Source organism: Ranitomeya variabilis, chromosome 8 (genome assembly GCF_051348905.1).
Source record: "Ranitomeya variabilis isolate aRanVar5 chromosome 8, aRanVar5.hap1, whole genome shotgun sequence".
Classification (NCBI taxonomy): domain Eukaryota; kingdom Metazoa; phylum Chordata; class Amphibia; order Anura; family Dendrobatidae; genus Ranitomeya; species Ranitomeya variabilis.
Genome location: NC_135239.1, coordinates 154,057,694 through 154,078,465, shown reverse-complemented (window position 1 = coordinate 154,078,465; position 20,772 = coordinate 154,057,694). Strand labels below are relative to the sequence as shown.

Genomic DNA, 20,772 nt, shown 5'->3' with positions numbered 1-20,772 from the left:
ACGCGATTTGCCATTTAATTTCTCTGTCCTCCGATGTGATCGCACATCGGAGGACAGAGAAATAGTGTCCCCGATGGCCCCCAATAGCCCCCCAATACTCACCTATCTCCCCCGGTGCTCCTCGTGGCTCCCGATGGGCGCCGCCATCTTTTTTCCGGGAAAAAATGGCGGGCGAATGCGCAGTGCGCCCGCCGCTCGGCACCCGGAAGATCTTTGGGGTCTCGGCTGCCGGGGGTAGCCGAGACCCCAAAGAACATGATCGGGGTCGGTTTTTACCGACCCCTGTTTTGCGGTCGCCGGTAATTAACTGTTTACCGGCGACCGCAAAAAAAAAAGAAAAAAAAAAGCGATCTGTAATTCTCTGTCCTCTGATGTGATCGCACATCAGAGGACAGAGAAATAGGGGGATTCGGGGACCCTATCATACTCACCCGGTGTCCCCGAGTCCTCCTGCGTCTCCTCTTGCCGGCCGGCTTCTTCCTCTGCAAAGAAAATGGCGGGCGCATGCGCAGTGCGCCCGCCATCTGCTGCCATCTGCCGGCCGGCAGGAGAGACGAGTTGGGGCTAAACTTAGGGTTAGGGTTAGGGCTAGGGTTAGGGCTAGGGTTAGGGCTAGGGTTAGGGTTAGGGTTAGGGTTAGGGCTAGGGTTAGGGTTAGGGCTAGGGTTAGGGCTAGGGTTAGGGCTAGGGTTAGGGCTAGGGCTAGGGTTAGGGTTAGGGTTGGGGCTAAATTTAGGGTTAGGGCTAGGGTTAGGGTTAGGCTACTTTCACACTAGCGTTTTTTGGCTTCCGTCGCAATGCGTCGTTGGAGAAAAAACGCATCCTGCAAAAGTGCTTAAAGGATGCGTTTTTTTCTCCTTTGACTTGCATTAGCGACACATTGCGACGGATTGCCACATGTCGCATCTGTCGTGCGACGGATGCGTCGTGCTTTGGCAGACCGTCGGCACAAAAAAACCCTACATGTAACTTTTTTTGTGCGACGTGTCCGCCATTTCCGACCGCGCATGCGCGGCCGGAACTCCGCCCCCGCCTCCCCGCACCTCACAATGGGGCAGCGGATGCGTTGAAAAAACAGCATCCTCTGCACCCGTTGTGCGGCGCTTACAACGCTAGTGTCGGTACGTCGGCCCGACACACTGCGATGGGCCGAGTATGACGCTAGTGTGAAAGTAGCCTTAGGCTTCTTTCACACTTGCATCAGTACGGGGCGGTCGCAATGCGTCAGCCCGACATACCGACGCACGTTGTGAAAATTGTGCACAACGTGGGCAGTGGATGCAGTTTTTCAACGCATCCGCTGCCCAGTCTATGTCTTGGGGAGGAGGGGGCAGAGTTACGGCCACGCATGCGTGGAAATGGCGGACGCGACGTACAAAAAAAGGGTTACATTGAACTTTTTTTGTGACGACGGTCCGCCAAAACACAACGGATCCAGTGCACGATGGACGCGACGTGTGGCCATCCGTCGGTAATACAAGTCTATGTGCAAAAAAGGCATCCTGTGGGCACATTTTCAGGATCCGTTTTTTGTCCAAAACGACAGATTGTGACGGATGCCACATGACACAAGTGTGAAAGTAGTCTTAGGGTTAGGGTTGGGGCTAAAGTTAGGGCTAGGGTTAGGGTTAAATTTAGGGTTAGGATTGGGGCTAAAGTTAGGGTTAGGGCTAGGGTTGGGGCTAAAATTAGGGTTAGGGTTAGGGTTGGGGCTAAAGTTAGGGATAGAGTTGGGATTATGGTTAGGGTTTGGATTAGGGTTGGTATTAGGGTTACGGTTGGGATTAGGGTTACGTTTGGGATTAGGGTTGGGATTAGGGTTAGGGTTGGGATTAGGGTTAAGGTTAGGGTTGGGATTAGGGTTAGGGGTGTATTGGGATTAGGGTTATGTTTGAGGTTAGGGTTGAGATTAGGGTTAGGGGTGTGTTGGATTTAGGGTTTTGATTAGGGTTATGGTTAGAGTTGAGATTAGGGCTGTTTTGGGGTTAGGGTTGTGATTATCGTTAGGGTTGTGATTAGGATTATGGACCGGGTTGAGATTAGGGTTAGGGGTGTGTTGGAGTTAGGGTTGGAGTTAGAATTGGGGGGTTTCCACTGTTTAGGTATATCAGGGGGTCTCCAAACACGACAGACAATTTTGCGCTAAAAAAGTCAAATGGTGCTCCCTCCCTTCTGAGCTCTGCCGTGTGCCCAAACAGTGGTTTACCCCCACATATGGGGCATCAGCGTACTCGGGATAAATTGGACAACAACTTTTGGGGTCCAATTTCTCCTGTTACCCTTGTGAAAATAAAAACTTGGGGCTAAAAATCTTTTTTGTGGGAAAAAATTTTTTTTTATTTTCACTACTCTGCATTATAAACTTCTGTGAAGCACTTGAGCATTCAAAGTTCTCACCACATATCTAGATAAGTTCCTTAGGGGGTCTAGTTTCCAAAATTTGGTCACTTGTGGGGGGTTTCTACTGTTTAGGTACATCGGGGGCTCTGCAAACGCAACATAACACCCACAGACAATTCTATCAAAGTCTGAATTCCAAAATGGCGCTCCTTCTCTTCCGAACTCTGCCGTGTGCCCAAACAGTGGTTTACCCCCACATATGGGGTACCAGCATACTCAGGACAAATTGGAGAACAAACATTGGTGTCCAATTTCTCTTGTTACCCTTGTGAAAATAAAAACTTGGGGGCTAAAAAATCTTTTTTGTGGAAAAAAAAAATATTTTCTATTTTCACTACTCTGCATTATAAACTTCTGTGAAGCACTTGGGCATTCAAAGTTCTCACCACATATCTAGATAAGTTCCTTGGGGGGTCTAGTTTCCAAAATGGAGTCACTTGTGGGGGGTTTCTACTGTTTAGGTACATAACGCCCGCAGACCATTCTATCAAAGCCTGCATTCCAAAATGGCGCTCCTTCCCTTCCGAGCTCTGCCGCGTGCCCAAACAGTGGTTTACCCCCACATATTGGGTACCAGCATACTCAGGACAAATTGTACAACAACTTTTGGGGTCCAATTTCTCTTGTTACCCTTGTGAAAATAAAAATTTGGGGGCTAAAAATCTTTTTTGTGGGAAAAAAAAATATTTTTTATTTTCACTACTCTGCATTATAAACTTCTGTGAAGCACTTGGGCATTCAAAGTTCTCACCACATATCTAGATAAGTTCCTTGGGGGGTCTATTTTCCAAAATGGGGTCACTTGTTGGGGGTTTCTACTGTTTAGGTACATTAGGGGTCTGCAAACGCAACATAACGCCAGCAGACAATTCTATCAAAGTCTGCATTCCAAAACGGCGCTCCTTCCCTTCCGAGCTCAGCCATGCGCCCAAACAGTGGTTTACCCCCACATATGGGGTACCAGCATACTCAGGACAAATTGGACAACAACCGTTTGGGTCCAATTTCTCTAGTTACCCTTGTGAAAATAAAAACTTGGGGGCTAAAAAATCTTTTTTGTTAAAAAAAAAATATTTTTTATTTTCACGACTCTGCATTATAAACTTCTGTGATGCACTTGGGCATTCAAAGTTCTCACTACACATCTAGATAAGTTCCATGGGGGGTCTAGTTTCCAAAATGGGGTCACTTTTGGGGGGTTTCTACTGTTTAGGCACATCAGGGGCTCTCCAAACGCGACATGGCGTCCCATCTCAATTCCAGTCAATTTTGCATTGAAAAGTCAAATGGCGCTCCTTTGCTTCCGAGCTCAGCCATGCGCCCAAACAGTGGTTTACCCCCACTTATGGGGTGTCGGCGTACTCAGGACAAATTGTACAACAACTTCTGGGGTCCATTTTCTCCTGTTACCTTGGTAAAATAAAAATTTGGAGGCAAAAAGATATCATTTTTGTAGAAAAAATGCGATTTTTTTATTTTCACGGGTCTACGTTATAAACTTCTGTGAAGCACCTGGGGGTTTAAAGTGCTCACCACACATCTAGATAAGTTCCTTAAGGGGTCTAGTTTCCAAAATGGTATCACTTGTGGAGGGTTTCCACTGTTTAGGCACATCAGGGGCTCTCCAAACGTGACATGGCGTCCGATCTCAATTCCAGCCAATTCTACATTGAAAAAGTAAAACGACACTCCTTCTCTTCCAAGCTCTGCGGTGCGCCTAAACAGTGGTTTACCCCCACATATGGGGTATCAACGTACTCAGGAGAAATTGCACAACAACTTTTGTGGTCTAATTTCTCCTGTTACCCTTGTGAAAATAAAAATTTGGGGGCAAAAAGATCATTTTTGTAGAAAAAATGCGATTTTTTATTTTCACGGCTCTACGTTAAAAACTTCTGTGAAGCAATTGGGGGTTCAAAGTGCTCACCACACATCTAGATAAGTTCCTTAAGGGGTGTAGTTTCCAAAATGGTATCACTTGTGGGGGGTTTCCACTGTTTAGGCACATCAGGGGCTCTCCAAACGCGACATGGCTTCCGATCTCAATTCCAGCCAATTCTGCATTGAAAAAGTCAAACGGTGCTCCTTCACTTCCAAGCTCTGCGGTGCGCCCAAACAGTGGTTTACCCCCACATATGGGGTATCGACGTACTCAGGAGAAATTGCACAACAACTTTTGTGGTCTAATTTCTCCTGTTACCCTTGTGAAAATAAGAATTTGTGGGCGAAAAAATCATTTTTGTGAAAACAAATGCGATTTTTTATTTTCACGACTCTACGTTATAAACTTCTGTGAAGCACTTTGGGGTTCAAAGTGCTCACCACACATCTAGATAAGTTCCTTAAGGGGTCTAGTTTCCAAAATGGTGTCACTTGTGGGGGGTTTCCACTGTTTAGGCACATTAGGGGCTCTCCAAACGCGACATGGCGTCCGATCTCAATTCCAGCCAATTCTGCATTGAAACAGTCAAACGGCGCTCCTTCACTTCCCAGCCCTGCGGTGTGCCCAAACAGTGGTTTACCTCCACATATGGGGTATCGGCGTACTCAGGAGAAATTGCACAACAACATTTGTGGTTAAATTTCTGTTTTTACACTTGTGAAAATTAAAAAAAATGGTTCTGAATTAAAATGTTAGCAAAAAAAAGTTAAATGTTCATTTTTTTCTTCCACATTGTTTCAGTTCCTGTGAAGTACGTAAAGGGTTAATAAACTTCTTGAATGTGGTTTTGAGCAGCTTGAGGGGTGCAGTTTTTAGAATGGTGTCACACTTGGTTATTTTCTACCATATAGACCCCTCAAAATGACTTCAAAGGTGATGTGGTCCCTAAAAAAAACATGGTGTTGTAAAAATGAGAAATTGCTGGTCAAATTTTAACCCTTATAACTCCCTAACAAAAAAAAAATTTGTTTCCAAAATTGTGCTGATGTAAAGTGAACATGTGGGAAATGTTATTTATTAACTATTTTTCGTGACATATCTCTCTGATTTAAGGGCATAAAAATACAAAGTTTGAAAATTGCAAAATTTTAAACATTTTCGCCATATTTCCGTTTTTTTCATAAATAATCGCAAGTAATATCGAAGAAATGTTACCACTATCTTGAAGTACAATATGTCACGAAAAAACAATCTCAGAATCAGCGGGATCCGATAAAGCGTTCCAGAGTTATAACCTCATAAAGTGACAGTGGTCAGAATTGTAAAAATTGGCTCGGTCATTAAGTACCAAATTGGCTCTGTCACTAAGGGGTTAATTGAAAGAATGACATAGACTCCTATAATAATATTAATTAAACCATACTTATGACCTTGCCCATTGCCCTGATGCCCTCATCATCTGAAAAAGAGTTAAAAAACAACAATATTCCTCAAATTTCTGCAGAGATACTGCTAATTCATTTGTCCCATGATGGGTCTAGCTCTGCTACATCTAGATGGCAGGCTGCATGGTTGCATAATGCGACCATACAGCCTGTCATCTAGCAGACACATGGTGCTCAGTGTTTCCCTGTGAACTCCTACTACCTATCTGATCACATCGTGAGCAAGAGAAAGTTTTGCTTGTGATGCCATCACACAGGTCCTGCGAGTTCACAGCCAATTAACTCACTTCACCTATGTGACGTCGGCATGATGGCTGGGGGAAAATTTCATCGATGCAGTGCTGTCATCGAGATTACCTCCGGTCAATGAGGCTGTGTTCCCAGCCTGGTTGAACTAAGGTGACCTCGGTGAGGTCCCCGCTAGCACAATGAGACTAGTGGGAATCTCACCAAGGTCACCGCAGTTCATCTATCAGCTGGGAATGCAGCTATAGTGACTGGAGATAACCTCGATGATGTCACTGCTGGTTACAGAGGCTGCACTTGCAGCACTTTACTCACCAGTGGTTCTCAGCCTGGTGCTAGCATCTTGACATCGTCCAGGTTGAAAACTGTTCATCCCCCAGACATGGATTACGGCATGGGACAGAACGACGGACATGTGAAGGATATTGTTTTTTATTTTTGTTTTGTTACAGGAGATGAGGGATTCAGTGAAATTATAGTTGTGCTCAAAAGTTTAAATACCCAGGCAGAATTTTTGCTTTCTTTGGCTTTTTTTTAGAGAATATTTATGATAACACCAAACTTTTTCTCCACTCATGGTTAGTGGTTGGGTGAAGCCATTTATTGTCAAACTACTGTGTTTTCTCTTTTTTACATACCCTGGTGAGTTTTTGCCTGATAACATGCACAGAAGTTGCCACAAATGGGTTTGACTGACTACTAATAGCAACATCCTCACCTGTGACATGTTTACTTGTAATCAGTGTGTGTGCATAAAAGCAGAGTGAGTTTCTGGGATCCAGACAGACTCTTGCATCTTTCATCCAGCCACTGACATTTCTGGATTGTGAGTCATGAGGAAAGAAAAAGAATTGTCAACGGATCTATGGGAAAAGGTATTTGAACTGTATAAAAAAGGAAAGGGATACAAAAAGATATCCAAGGAATTGATGACGCCAGTCAGTAGTGTTCAAACTGTGATTAACAAATGGAAAATCAGGGGCTCTTCAAAAACCAAACCACAATCAAGGTAGGTCAACAAAAAAGCTGTCCACAACTGCCAGGAAAATTGTTCGGGATGCAAAGAAAAACCCACTGTGATGCTAGCCACTTCTCATGGCCAAGCTGTGAGTCAGAATGGTCAAGGAGTCCAAGATCAATCTTTTAATTAGGGTCATTTGGATGTTTTGGGTTGTCATTATGATTTAAAAAGAGAAAACACTGTAGTTTGACAATAAATGGCTTCCCCCAACCACTAACCATGAGTGGATAAAAAGTTTTGGTGGTATCATTCATATTCTCTGAAAAAATGTCAAGAAAGCAAAAATTCTGCCGGGGTATGTAAACTTTTGAGCACAACTGTATGTTCACCAATCCTAGTATATGCTCCCCATCCTGGTATATCTCCTTCATCCTGGTATATGTCCCTCATCCTGGTATATGCCCCCCAACCTGGCATATGCCCCCCATCCTTGTATATGTTGCTCACTCTGGTATTTGTTCATCATTCTGGTATATGACCCCCATGGTACATGTCGCTCATCCTGGTATATGTCTCCCCTAATATGCAAAAAAAAAAAACAATAAACCAATTTACTCACCTCCCATCTCCTCCTCCGCTGTGTTTCGAAGCGTGTATTGCAGTACATGGTCCCAGTGAGTTCATGCACTGCAATACACTTCTGCTGGATTTTTTTATTTTCTTGTCAAATTTTAGATATTTTCATAAATAAACGCAAATCACATTGACCTAAATTTACCACTGACATAAAGTATAATATATCTCGAAGAAATATTCTCAGAATCACTAGGACTTATTGAAGCATTCCAGAGTTTTTACCACATAGAGTGATGCATGTCAGATTTGAAAAATGAGGCTTGGTCATTAATCCCTTATGGGATTAAACAAAACACAGAAAAAAATATTTTGGTTTAATGTATAGACTCATCCAACAGTTGGGGGGTCGGATGCATAATCAGATGGCACGTCTGCCCAGAATAGTACAATACTGATTTTGGATGATTGTAACTACCCAGATATTGACTGGGGTCATGTTTCTGCTTCAACTCAAAGAGGAGAAAATTCCTCAGCTTGCTGCATAATCATTTTATAGGCCAGTTTGTGGAAGATCCAACAAGAGTTGTAATCTGTTGGATCTCATCATTTATAACAATGGGCATGCCATTGTTTATAAAAGCCTGATATAAGTAAGTGACCACAAATAATCTGTAAAAAGCATTTTTTTTTTTTTAAATTGAACCTGACCTCTGATACATGCTTCCTGATCCATGGAGAGAATGTATCAATCATTGACTGTATGATTTCAGTCGGGGAAAGTTGGACTCTGACATCCTGCTGCATTTCAGAGAAATGTATACTTTAAAAGCCAGTGGGGACCGAGCATGACAGGTGATAGGAGTCGAGTTCCCACCACTGCACAGGTGGAATCTCAAACCATGTCCGCTGCGGTCTCCCATTCTTCTCCAGCCACAGTGGAGCCTGCTCAGGGGAGACATCGGTCCCAGAGTCTGGCTCAAGCTGATACTGTGCGCTTCGTTACTGCTGCCTTTCCAGGCTCTGCCTTTGTAGCCAGCACTGATCAGCAGCGAGCAGGCATTTCAGGGACTAAGTCCTGCTTTTCCCATACTGAGCATGCCCACAGGACGACCGCCCATTGGAGGTCGGGGGTCACACACTCAGGTCCTGTAGCAGCTCCGATTGGACCATTAGGAAGGTCCTTGAGAGCTACAGTTATAAAAGGTTCGCTTGGCCGCACTGCCATGCGCTAGTATAAACTTGATAACATGTGTGTGTAGATGAATGTCTGTCAATAGATGAAAGCTCCTTAATCATTTCCATTCCTTGTGTTGATGATGGGTCGCGAATGGTGGAAGCTACCTAGCGCCCGACAGTGCTACCTGCACACTTGGCACACGTTTCAGTGTCTATTTGCAGTGCCCACCTGTACGGCACCATGTGCAATCAGTGCGCTGTCCTGACAGCCGGTTAGTGTAGGGTGGGAATTCCCGCTTGGACTCAGCATTTGACTCAGGGCAACCTCAGGCGCAGGCTTAAAAGACACCGAGGGTCAGAGCGAGTCCAATCACCAGTTTAGTGGGGGTGATTCATAGGGATCCCACTAGTGTCTTTCAGCTGCACCCTGTGACTGCTAACAGGGTGCAGCATATTTCTGGTGACTCTGTGAAGCAACAGAGTTGGCTTTCATTCACACTGGGTGAGGTCTAACCCACGTGCGAGCAAGCGTCCATCCGCCATTACTCAGCAGCAGGTTTCATCTCTGCACGGTGGACCCCGGACTGCAAACGCACCTCATATTCTCTAATATTATTATTTGGTGCGTTCCACCAGTCCTAACAACAGGCGTGTCCCAGGCAACTTCTCCCTGCTCTGGAGTGACAGGTCTCTCCCTCCGTGTGCACACATCTTCTGTGCTGAAAAGGTCTTGGGGAGTGGGGACAACATGTAGCAAGCTGAGCTTGGAAATACTGCTGATTGTAGCATGGAAGTCAGGACTAACTGAGGAGATAATAGGCACTTGGCTGGATCTGATAAACTTTTCTGACTAACCTGAGGCAACTGAAACAATGCTACTTAATACCCCAGCATCTGAATTTTGCCAAATATTACCTTAAATGGCCTAGGGTGGTTATGTCAGAGAAGTTTGCCGGGTGATCTGAAGAACCCGGTGTGCATGACTGCAGCAATTGGAGCCAACCGTAGAAGGGAATCAGGCCCAACACATGTGCAGGGAGGGACAGGAAAGTAACAGTAGGCAAATAATTATCAATTCTAAATTCTATGTTAAGCTCTAACCCCGTATATAACATTTCACATAATAAGCCTTTATTATTGTATTTTTTACAGATAAGTTTGATCCAATTTTGCTCATAAACAATGCTGTTAGCAACGTGATCTGTTCAATTGTATTTGGAGATCGGTTTGAGTACAATGATGAAAAGTTTAAACGTCTTTTAAGTCTCTTAAATGCAACACTGAAGACCGAATCCGGACTCTTAGCCCAAGTAATTTAAATGCTTTAAAGCTTTATGGACTAACACTCATTTTCTGTAAAACATTATAAATGTTACATATTATATATACATTATTAAACTGGTAACCAGGGTATGTTTGTATTAGATATATATTCTATGGAATAAGATGTAAAACCTACATCAAACAATATGTTGAAAAGAGTAAATATAATTTTTGACCCTGGTCCATTGGCTCATCCACAACAAACACAGCACCTGCCTATAGTTACATTGGAATACACTGTAGTACACCTTTAATGTTATTTTTCCCTAGAATAATTTACTATATAGCAAAGGATTTTCTTTGTCTACTATTAGCAAATGACGGATAATTCATGCTGTCATAAACACACTAAACAATTAGTCTAGTCATAGATAGCTATTACATTGTACAATTATTGAATTCATTTTTTAGATTTTAAATGAAATTCCTTTTCTCAACCACATTCCATGGCTTGCTGACTATGTGGTGGAACCAGAGTTTGAACTGCTTGCATTTCTAAAGGAAATGATTGTGGAGCATCAGAAAACTTGGGACCCAAGCTACAACCGTGATTTTATTGATGCCTACCTAGAGGAGATGAAAAAGGTAACAGCATTTTTATAATTGTTATGCTCAATCCACGTCCGCATTAGATTCTGGAAGATTCCTGGACAATATTGCACTGCATGCTGAGTTAAAATGCTGGTAAAATGACAGTCACAATGATAGAAACTGAATGCACCAGAATGTATAGATATCATGACTCTTTTATTGGCTGTCCTAGGACCAGGGGCTCCTTCCCTGTCCCTAATGCTAGGGGGCGCCATTGCTCGCACTGTTCCTCAGGTTACTTCTGAAGGTGAATGTCATGATCTCCATGGCCAGAGAACTAGCATAAGCCTCTATAGGAACAAGCTCTTGGAAGATGTAACTGTACTGACCATGAACTAAACCTACCGCATCATCTAGAAGTAGCCAGGTAGCATGTCCTACTTTTTATCCCTATATGCCCAGCGCCGGCCGGAGAACTAAATAATGCTAGCAGAGGGAAATATAAGACCTGACTCACCTCTAGAGAAATGCCCAAAAGGAGACAGAAGCCCCCCACATATATTGGCGGTGATATGAGATGAAACAACAAACGCAGCAGGAAAATAGTTTTAGCAAATTTGAGGTCCGCTTTCTAGATAGCAGAAGACAGAAAGCATACTTTCATGGTCAGTAGAAAACCCTAACAAAACACATCCAGAAATTACTTTAGGACTCTGGCATTAACTCATAATACCAGAGTGGCAATTCCTGATCAACAAGAGCTTTCCAGACACAGTAACGAAACTACAGCTGTGAACTGGAACCAAAATACAAAAACAAAACATGGACGAATGTCCAACTTATCTAGTAGATGTCTGGGAGCAGGAACAAGCACAGAGAGGCTTCTGATAACATTGTTGACCGGCAAGCATCTAACAGAGAAGCCAGGTTATATAGCGACACCCAGATCTAATCAGAACAGGTGAACAGGGAAGATGATGTCACAAGTTCAATTCCACCAGTAGCCACCGGGGGAGCCCAGAATCCAAATTCACAACAGTACCCCCCCCTCAAGGAGGGGGCACCGAACCCTCACCAGAACCACCAGGGCGATCAGGATGGGCCCTATGAAAGGCACGAACCAGATCAGAGGCATGAACATCAGATGCAGTGACCCAAGAATTATCCTCCTGGCCGTATCCCTTCCACTTGACCAGATACTGGAGTCTCCGTCTGGAAACACGGGAGTCTAGGATTTTTTCCACAACGTACTCCAACTCACCCTCAACCAACACCGGAGCAGGAGGCTCAACGGAAGGCACAACCGGTGCCTCATACCTGCGCAATAACGACCGATGAAAAACGTTATGAATAGAAAAGGATGCAGGGAGGTCCAAACGGAAGGAAACAGGGTTAAGAATCTCCAATATTTTATACGGACCGATGAACCGAGGCTTAAACTTAGGAGATGAGACCCTCATAGGGACAAAACGAGAAGACAACCACACCAAATCTCCAACACAAAGCCGAGGACCAACACGACGGTGACGGTTGGCAAAAAGCTGAGTCTTCTCCTGGGACAACTTTAAATTGTCCATCACCTGCCCCCAGATATGATGCAATCTCTCCACCACCGCATCCACTCCAGGACAATCCGAGGATTCCATCTGACCGGAGGAAAATCGAGGATGGAACCCCGAATTACAGAAAAACGGGGAAACCAAGGTGGCAGAGCTGGCCCGATTATTGAGGGCGAACTCCGCCAATGGCAAAAAAGCAACCCAATCATCCTGGTCAGCAGACACAAAACACCTCAGATATGTCTCCAGGGTCTGATTAGTCCGCTCGGTCTGGCCATTAGTCTGAGGGTGAAAAGCAGACGAAAAAGACAAATCTATGCCCATCCTAGCACAAAATGCCCGCCAAAATCTAGACACAAATTGGGTTCCTCTGTCAGAAACGATATTCTCAGGAATACCATGCAAACGAACAACATTTTGAAAAAACAGGGGCACCAACTCGGAAGAAGAAGGCAATTTGGGCAGGGGAACCAAATGAACCATCTTAGAAAAACGGTCACACACCACCCAGATGACAGACATCTTCTGAGAAACAGGCAGATCTGAAATAAAATCCATCGAGATGTGTGTCCAAGGCCTCTTAGGAATAGGCAAGGGCAACAATAATCCACTAGCCCGAGAACAACAAGGCTTGGCCCGAGCACAAACGTCACAAGACTGCACAAAGCCTCGCACATCTCGTGACAGGGAAGGCCACCAGAAGGATCTTGCCACCAAATCCCTGGTACCAAAAATTCCAGGATGACCTGCCAACGCAGAAGAATGCACCTCAGAGATGACTTTACTGGTCCAATCATCAGGAACAAACAGCCTATCAGGCGGACAACGATCCGGTCTATCCGCCTGAAACTCCTGCAAGGCCCGCCGCAGGTCTGGAGAAACAGCTGACAAGATAACTCCCTCCTTAAGAATACCTGTGGGGTCAGAGTTGCCAGGTGAATCAGGCTCAAAACTCCTAGAAAGGGCATCCGCCTTAACATTCTTAGAACCTGGTAGGTACGATACCACAAAATTAAACCGAGAAAAAAATAATGACCAGCGCGCCTGTCTAGGATTCAGGCGCCTGGCGGTCTCAAGATAAATCAAATTTTTGTGGTCAGTCAATACCACCACCTGATGTCTGGCCCCCTCGAGCCAATGGCGCCACTCCTCAAACGCCCACTTCATGGCCAAAAGCTCCCGATTCCCAACATCATAATTCCGCTCAGCGGGCGAAAATTTACGGGAAAAGAAGGCACAAGGCCTCATCACGGCGCAGTCAGAACTTTTCTGCGACAACACTGCCCCAGCTCCGATCTCAGAAGCGTCGACCTCAACCTGAAAAGGAAGAGTCACATCAGGCTGACGCAACACAGGGGCAGAAGAAAAACGGCGCTTAAGCTCCTGAAAGGCCTCCACAGCATCAGGGGACCAATTAGCAACATCAGCACCCTGTCTAGTCAAATCGGTCAATGGCTTAACGACATCCGAAAAACCAGAAATAAATCGACGATAAAAGTTGGCAAAGCCCAAAAATTTCTGAAGACTTTTAAGAGAAGAGGGCTGCGTCCAATCACAAATAGCTTGAACCTTGACAGGATCCATCTCAATGGAAGAGGGAGAAAAAATATATCCCAAAAAGGAAATTCTCTGAACCCCAAAAACGCACTTAGAACCCTTGACACACAGAGAATTAGACCGCAAAACCTGAAAAACCCTCTTAACTTGCCGGACATGAGAGTCCCAGTCATCCGAAAAAATCAGAATATCATCCAGATACACTATCATAAATTTATCCAAAAAATCGCGGAAAATATCATGCATAAAGGACTGGAAGACTGAAGGGGCATTAGAAAGACCAAAAGGCATCACCAAATACTCAAAGTGGCCCTCGGGCGTATTAAATGCGGTTTTCCACTCATCCCCCTGCCTGATCCGCACCAAATTATACGCCCCACGGAGATCAATCTTAGAGAACCACTTGGCCCCCTTTATGCGAGCAAACAAATCAGTCAGCAACGGCAATGGGTATTGATATTTAACCGTGATTTTATTCAAAAGCCGATAATCAATACATGGTCTCAAAGAGCCGTCTTTTTTTGACACAAAGAAAAAACCGGCTCCTAAGGGAGATGACGATGGACGAATATGTCCCTTTTCCAAGGACTCCTTTATATATTCTCGCATAGCAGTATGTTCAGGCACAGACAGATTAAATAAACGACCCTTTGGGTATTTACTACCCGGAATTAAATCTATAGCACAATCGCACTCACGGTGCGGAGGTAGTGAACCCAATTTGTGTCTAGATTTTGGCGGGCATTTTGTGCTAGGATGGGCATAGATTTGTCTTTTTCGTCTGCTTTTCACCCTCAGACTAATGGCCAGACCGAGCGGACTAATCAGACCCTGGAGACATATCTGAGGTGTTTTGTGTCTGCTGACCAGGATGATTGGGTTGCTTTTTTGCCATTGGCGGAGTTCGCCCTCAATAATCGGGCCAGCTCTGCCACCTTGGTTTCCCCGTTTTTCTGTAATTCGGGGTTCCATCCTCGATTTTCCTCCGGTCAGATGGAATCCTCGGATTGTCCTGGAGTGGATGCGGTGGTGGAGAGATTGCATCATATCTGGGGGCAGGTGATGGACAATTTAAAGTTGTCCCAGGAGAAGACTCAGCTTTTTGCCAACCGTCACCGTCGTGTTGGTCCTCGGCTTTGTGTTGGAGATTTGGTGTGGTTGTCTTCTCGTTTTGTCCCTATGAGGGTCTCATCTCCTAAGTTTAAGCCTCGGTTCATCGGTCCGTATAAAATATTGGAGATTCTTAACCCTGTTTCCTTCCGTTTGGACCTCCCTGCATCCTTTTCTATTCATAACGTTTTTCATCGGTCGTTATTGCGCAGGTATGAGGCACCGGTTGTGCCTTCCGTTGAGCCTCCTGCTCCGGTGTTGGTTGAGGGTGAGTTGGAGTACGTTGTGGAAAAAATCCTAGACTCCCGTGTTTCCAGACGGAGACTCCAGTATCTGGTCAAGTGGAAGGGATACGGCCAGGAGGATAATTCTTGGGTCACTGCATCTGATGTTCATGCCTCTGATCTGGTTCGTGCCTTTCATAGGGCCCATCCTGATCGCCCTGGTGGTTCTGGTGAGGGTTCGGTGCCCCCTCCTCAACACAGACATAGCTCTCCAGTCAAGGACTGGGTTGTGAGACTGCAGCCATGGCAATCCCAGCACCAAATCCTCATGTAGATTATACAGCACTAGAAAACGAATAGTCTCCTGGTGATCCGGATTACTACACATAGTCACTTGTGTCCAGTATTGTGGTTTATTATTAGCCAATGGGGTGGAGTCAATCCCCTTCAGAGGAATAAGAGTTTCCAAAGGCTCTAAATCATACCCACAACGATTGGCAAAGGACCAATCCATAAGACTCAAAGCGGCGCCAGAGTCGATATAGGCGTCAGTAGTAATAGATGACAAAGAGCAAATCAGGGTCACAGACAAAATAAATTTAGACTGTAAAGTGCCAATGGAAACGGATTTATCAAGCTTTTTAGTACGCTTAGAGCACGCTGATATAACATGAGTAGAATCCCCACAATAGAAACACAACCCATTTTTCCGTCTAAAATTCTGCCGCTCGCTTCTGGACAGAATTCTATCACACTGCATGCTTTCTGGCGTCTTCTCAGTGGATACCGCCAGATGGTGCACAGGTTTGCGCTCCCGCAGACGCCTATCGATCTGAATGGCCATTGTCATGGACTCATTCAGACCTGCAGGCACAGGGAACCCCACCATAACATCCTTAATGGCATCAGAGAGACCCTCTCTGAAAGTAGCCGCCAAGGCACACTCATTCCACTGAGTAAGCACAGACCATTTACGGAATCTTTGGCAGTAAATTTCAGCTTCATCTTGCCCCTGCGATAGGGACATCAAAGTTTTTTCTGCCTGAAGTTCCAAATGAGGTTCCTCATACAGCAAGCCCAAGGCCAAAAAAAACGCATCCACATTGCGCAACGCAGGATCCCCTGGTGCCAATGCAAAAGCCCAGTCTTGAGGGTCGCCGCGGAGCAAGGAAATCACAATCCCAACCTGCTGTGCAGAGTCTCCAGCAGAACGAGATTTCAGGGACAAAAATAGCTTACAATTATTTCTAAAATTCTGAAAGCTAGATCTATTCCCTGAGAAGAATTCCGGCAAAGGAATTCTCGGCTCAGATACCGGAGCATGAATAATAAAATCTTGCAAATTTTGTACTTTCGTGGTGAGATTATTCAAACCTGCAGTTACACTCTGAAGATCCATTATTAACAGGTGAACACAAAGCCATTCAAAGATTATAAGGAGAGAAAAAAAAAAGAAAGACTGCAGCATAGACAGACTGGCAAGTGATCCAATTAAGAGCACAGAGGAAAAAAAAAAAAAAAAAAAACTCTCAGCAGACTTCTTATTTCTCTCCTTTCTCAGCCAAGGATTTTAACCCTTTAGTGGGCCGGTCAAACTGTCATGATCTCCATGGCCAGAGAACTAGCATAAGCCTCTATAGGAACAAGCTCTTGGAAGATGTAACTGTACTGACCATGAACTAAACCTACCGCATCATCTAGAAGTAGCCAGGTAGCATGTCCTACTTTTTATCCCTATATGCCCAGCGCCGGCCGGAGAACTAAATAATGCTAGCAGAGGGAAATATAAGACCTGACTCACCTCTAGAGAAATGCCCAAAAGGAGACAGAAGCCCCCCACATATATTGGCGGTGATATGAGATGAAACAACAAACGCAGCAGGAAAATAGTTTTAGCAAATTTGAGGTCCGCTTTCTAGATAGCAGAAGACAGAAAGCATACTTTCATGGTCAGTAGAAAACCCTAACAAAACACATCCAGAAATTACTTTAGGACTCTGGCATTAACTCATAATACCAGAGTGGCAATTCCTGATCAACAAGAGCTTTCCAGACACAGTAACGAAACTACAGCTGTGAACTGGAACCAAAATACAAAAACAAAACATGGACGAATGTCCAACTTATCTAGTAGATGTCTGGGAGCAGGAACAAGCACAGAGAGGCTTCTGATAACATTGTTGACCGGCAAGCATCTAACAGAGAAGCCAGGTTATATAGCGACACCCAGATCTAATCAGAACAGGTGAACAGGGAAGATGATGTCACAAGTTCAATTCCACCAGTAGCCACCGGGGGAGCCCAGAATCCAAATTCACAACAGGTGAAGATGCCAGGGCCAAGTACCTTGCCTTATCTCCTAAATCTGCCATCAGTCTCTACCATTCCACACCAAGGGGAGAGGGGAGTAGTAATGCACCGTAGTACACTAACCAGACTAACAAAGTAATATGAACAAGGGTAATGGAAAAAAAAACAAAAATACAAAATATACTCTCACATATAACAGAAGTATGCACCAGGGACTGAAGGATGGGGTTAAACCAAAGTAGAAGAAGAAAGGGAATTATCACACTCACAAAACCAAGCCACTGTCACAGAAAAATCCACCATCCGACTACTCAAACAACCTCCAACGAAAAAAAAAACACAAAAATTGAGCTTAACTTGCGTTGGTACACATGCAGAGGTTAAACGCATGTTCACATTGGCCTGAAAACATTAAAACCTACAAGAGAAAAAAGAAAAAAAAAAACCCTGATGTAACTAAGGAAAAAAGCATAAGTGAATTTAAATAACACAGAGTTTTTAGTAATTTTGTTTTTTGATAAAAAAATAGCACAAAAGCTATCCCACCGCGTCAAGGTAACTCTGATCGGGACAGTTCTACACTGTCTAATATTAAAACCTTACCATGTATCAATGTTAACCTGAGTGTGAATAAGGGCAAACAAAAGGATTGTGCCCAACCAGTGAAACACCAGACAGGGGAAGCCTTATATATAATCTCTAGCTCAGAAACAAGGAGGCCCAGAGGCGTACCTAGGGTTTTGGTTCAGGGGGGGGCGAAGTTCTGAGTGGGCCCCTAACCAGGTAACCTTGATTACAACTCGGTGATGTGCCCTAATAGTGGAGGACAACCTCAGCAGATCACTGCAATGTTATTGAAAATAATCTCTATATAAAGACCAACACTGATATCACCGCCATATGGTCAGCGGTAGATACCAGCCCTACAGAACATATAAGAGATCACAGCACAGTTACAGATAATGTCTGACGTTCTTTCTGATGGAATCGTTCACTTTTCACGTCTTTTCCATCTGGCCCAGACCGACATGACAACTTCTTCCAGCCAGGACTTGTCTGCAGAGAATACAACAAAGACACATTTCACTTCTCATATTCCAGCCCCATCACCATCTATCTCCAACCTGCACAAACTCCTCATCCTGCTGATACCCCAATACTGAGCCGCTGCTGCCGTATGTGTCAATATTACTGCTCCTGATACCCCAATACTGAGCAGCTGCTGCCGTATGTGTTCCTATTACTGCCCCTGATACCCCAATACTGAGCCTCTGCTGCCGTATGTGTCCGTATTACCGCCCCTGATATCCCAATACTAAGCTGCTGCTGCCGTATGTGTCCCTATTGCTGCCCCTGATACCCCAATACTGAGCCGCTGCTGCCGTGTGTCCCTATTACTGCCCCTGATACCCCAATACTGAGCCACTGCTGCCGTATGTGTCCCTTTTACTGCACCCGATACCCCAATACTGAGCCGCTGCTGCCGTATGTGTCCCTATTACTGCACCTGATACCCCAATACTGAGCCGCTGCTGCCGTATGTGTCCCTATTACTGCCCGATACCCCAATACTGAGCTGCTGCTGCCATATGTGTCCCTATTACTGCCCCTGATACCCCAATACTGAACCGCTGCTGCCGTATGTGTCCCTACTACTACACCCGATACCCCAATACTGAGCCACTGCTGCCATATGTGTCCCTATTACTGCCCCTGATACCCCAATACTGAGCTGCTGCTGCCATATGTGTCCCTATTACTGCACCTGCTGTGTGGTTCTCTGTGCCCTCTAAATTCTAAAGTAACCCTCTATAATATAGTAATGCCGGGTGCAAGTGCCCTAGAAAATAGAGCCCATATTTTGTCCCCTAGAAAGAAATATTGCCCTGTGTGCCCCTTTGATATTCACAGTAACCTGCGTTCCCCTATAACAATAAGTGCCCACTTTACATTTAATAATGTCCCAAGTCTGCCCCCCTTACAGCTCCCCTATGCACAGCATGATACTCCCTTATACACAGTATAATGCCCCCTCACTGTATAGTACCACCCACACAGTATACTGACCCCTTAGTAGCCTCCAAACTGTTTGATGGCTCCAACACTGTATGATGGCCCCTTCACTGTAATCTCTACACTGTATGATGTCCCCCATAGATAACCTCCATATAGTATAATGTGCAGATAGTCCTCAATATAATACAAGGCAGCACCCCCATAAGCAGACCCTTTAGTATAAGGCAGCACCCCACCCCATAGGCAGATCCTGTAGTATAATGCAGCACCCCCATAGGCAGATCCTATATATAAGGCAGCACCTCCCCATAGGCAGATCCTGTATATAAGACAGCATCCCCCATAGGCAGATCCTGTATATAAGGCAGCACCCCCATAGGCAGATCCTGTATATAAGGCAGCACCACCCCATAGGCAGATCCTGTACATAAGGGCAGCACCCCCTATAGGCAGATCCTGTATATAAGGCAGCACCCCCCCCCATAGGTAGATCCTGTATATAAGGCAGCACCCCCTCCCATAGGCAGATCCTGTATATAAGGCAGCACCCCCCATAGGCAGATCCTGTATATAAGGCAGCACCCCCTCCCATAGGCAGATCCTGTATATAAGGCAGCACCCCCTCCCATAGGCAGATCCTGTATATGAGGCAGCACCCCCCATAGGCAGATCCTGTATATAAGACAGCACCCCCCATAGGCAGATCCTGTATATAAGACTGCACCCCCCATAGTCAGATCCTGTATATAAGGCAGCACCCCCTCCCATAGGCAGATCCTGTATATAAGACAGCACCCCCTCCCATAGGCAGATCCTTTATATAAGACAGCACCCCCCATAGGCAGATCCTGTATATAAGGCAGCACTCCCCCATAGGCAGATCCTGTATATAAGGCAGCACCCCCGATAGGCAGATCCTGTATATAAGACAGCACACCCATAAAAAACAATAAATACTCACCTCTCTTCCTCCTTGTTCCAGCGGCGCTCCCTGCTCCCGCTTATCTCTTGACAGCGGGCGCCGGGTGGTGATGTCATCGTGCCCGCTGTCAGACGACGTGGGGGATGATGGGAGAAGGAGCACAGCGCTCCTTCCCTCATCACCGCGGTCAGCTGTATCGGCTAGATGCTGATACAGCTCACCATGCGATGATGGGCGGGGGGCCCACTGCTGGCACCGAGCCCCCCGCCTGCTCATGGGCCCCATAGCAGCAGAGCAGGGAGATTGATTGATGTAACTGCATTGGCACGCTGCGTAGTTCCGGATGGGCCCCCATCAGAGCACCGGGCCCTCAGAGCTCCCTCTGCCCCCCCGGTAGCTACGCCACTGGGGAGACCACACCCAGGCTTGCACAGAATGCAACAATACAAAGAAAAGAAAACACAAAAATTGAGCTTAACTTGAGTTGGTACACATGCAGAGGTTAAACGCATGTTCAAATTGGCCTAAAAACAT

At 45.3% G+C, this 20,772-nt stretch overlaps 1 protein-coding gene across 3 annotated transcripts in view; it reads left to right on the top strand.

Moving 5' to 3' along the window:
* LOC143788250 (cytochrome P450 2D14-like) overlaps positions 1 to 20,772 on the top strand; it is a 223,621-nt gene that overhangs the window by 140,142 nt on the left and 62,707 nt on the right. For all 3 annotated transcript variants that reach the window (XM_077277773.1, XM_077277774.1, XM_077277772.1), the window contains 2 exons: positions 9,839 to 9,996; positions 10,421 to 10,594. In XM_077277773.1, the coding sequence (XP_077133888.1) occupies positions 9,839 to 9,996; positions 10,421 to 10,594 (332 nt within the window). The remainder of the gene's footprint in view (positions 1 to 9,838; positions 9,997 to 10,420; positions 10,595 to 20,772) is intronic.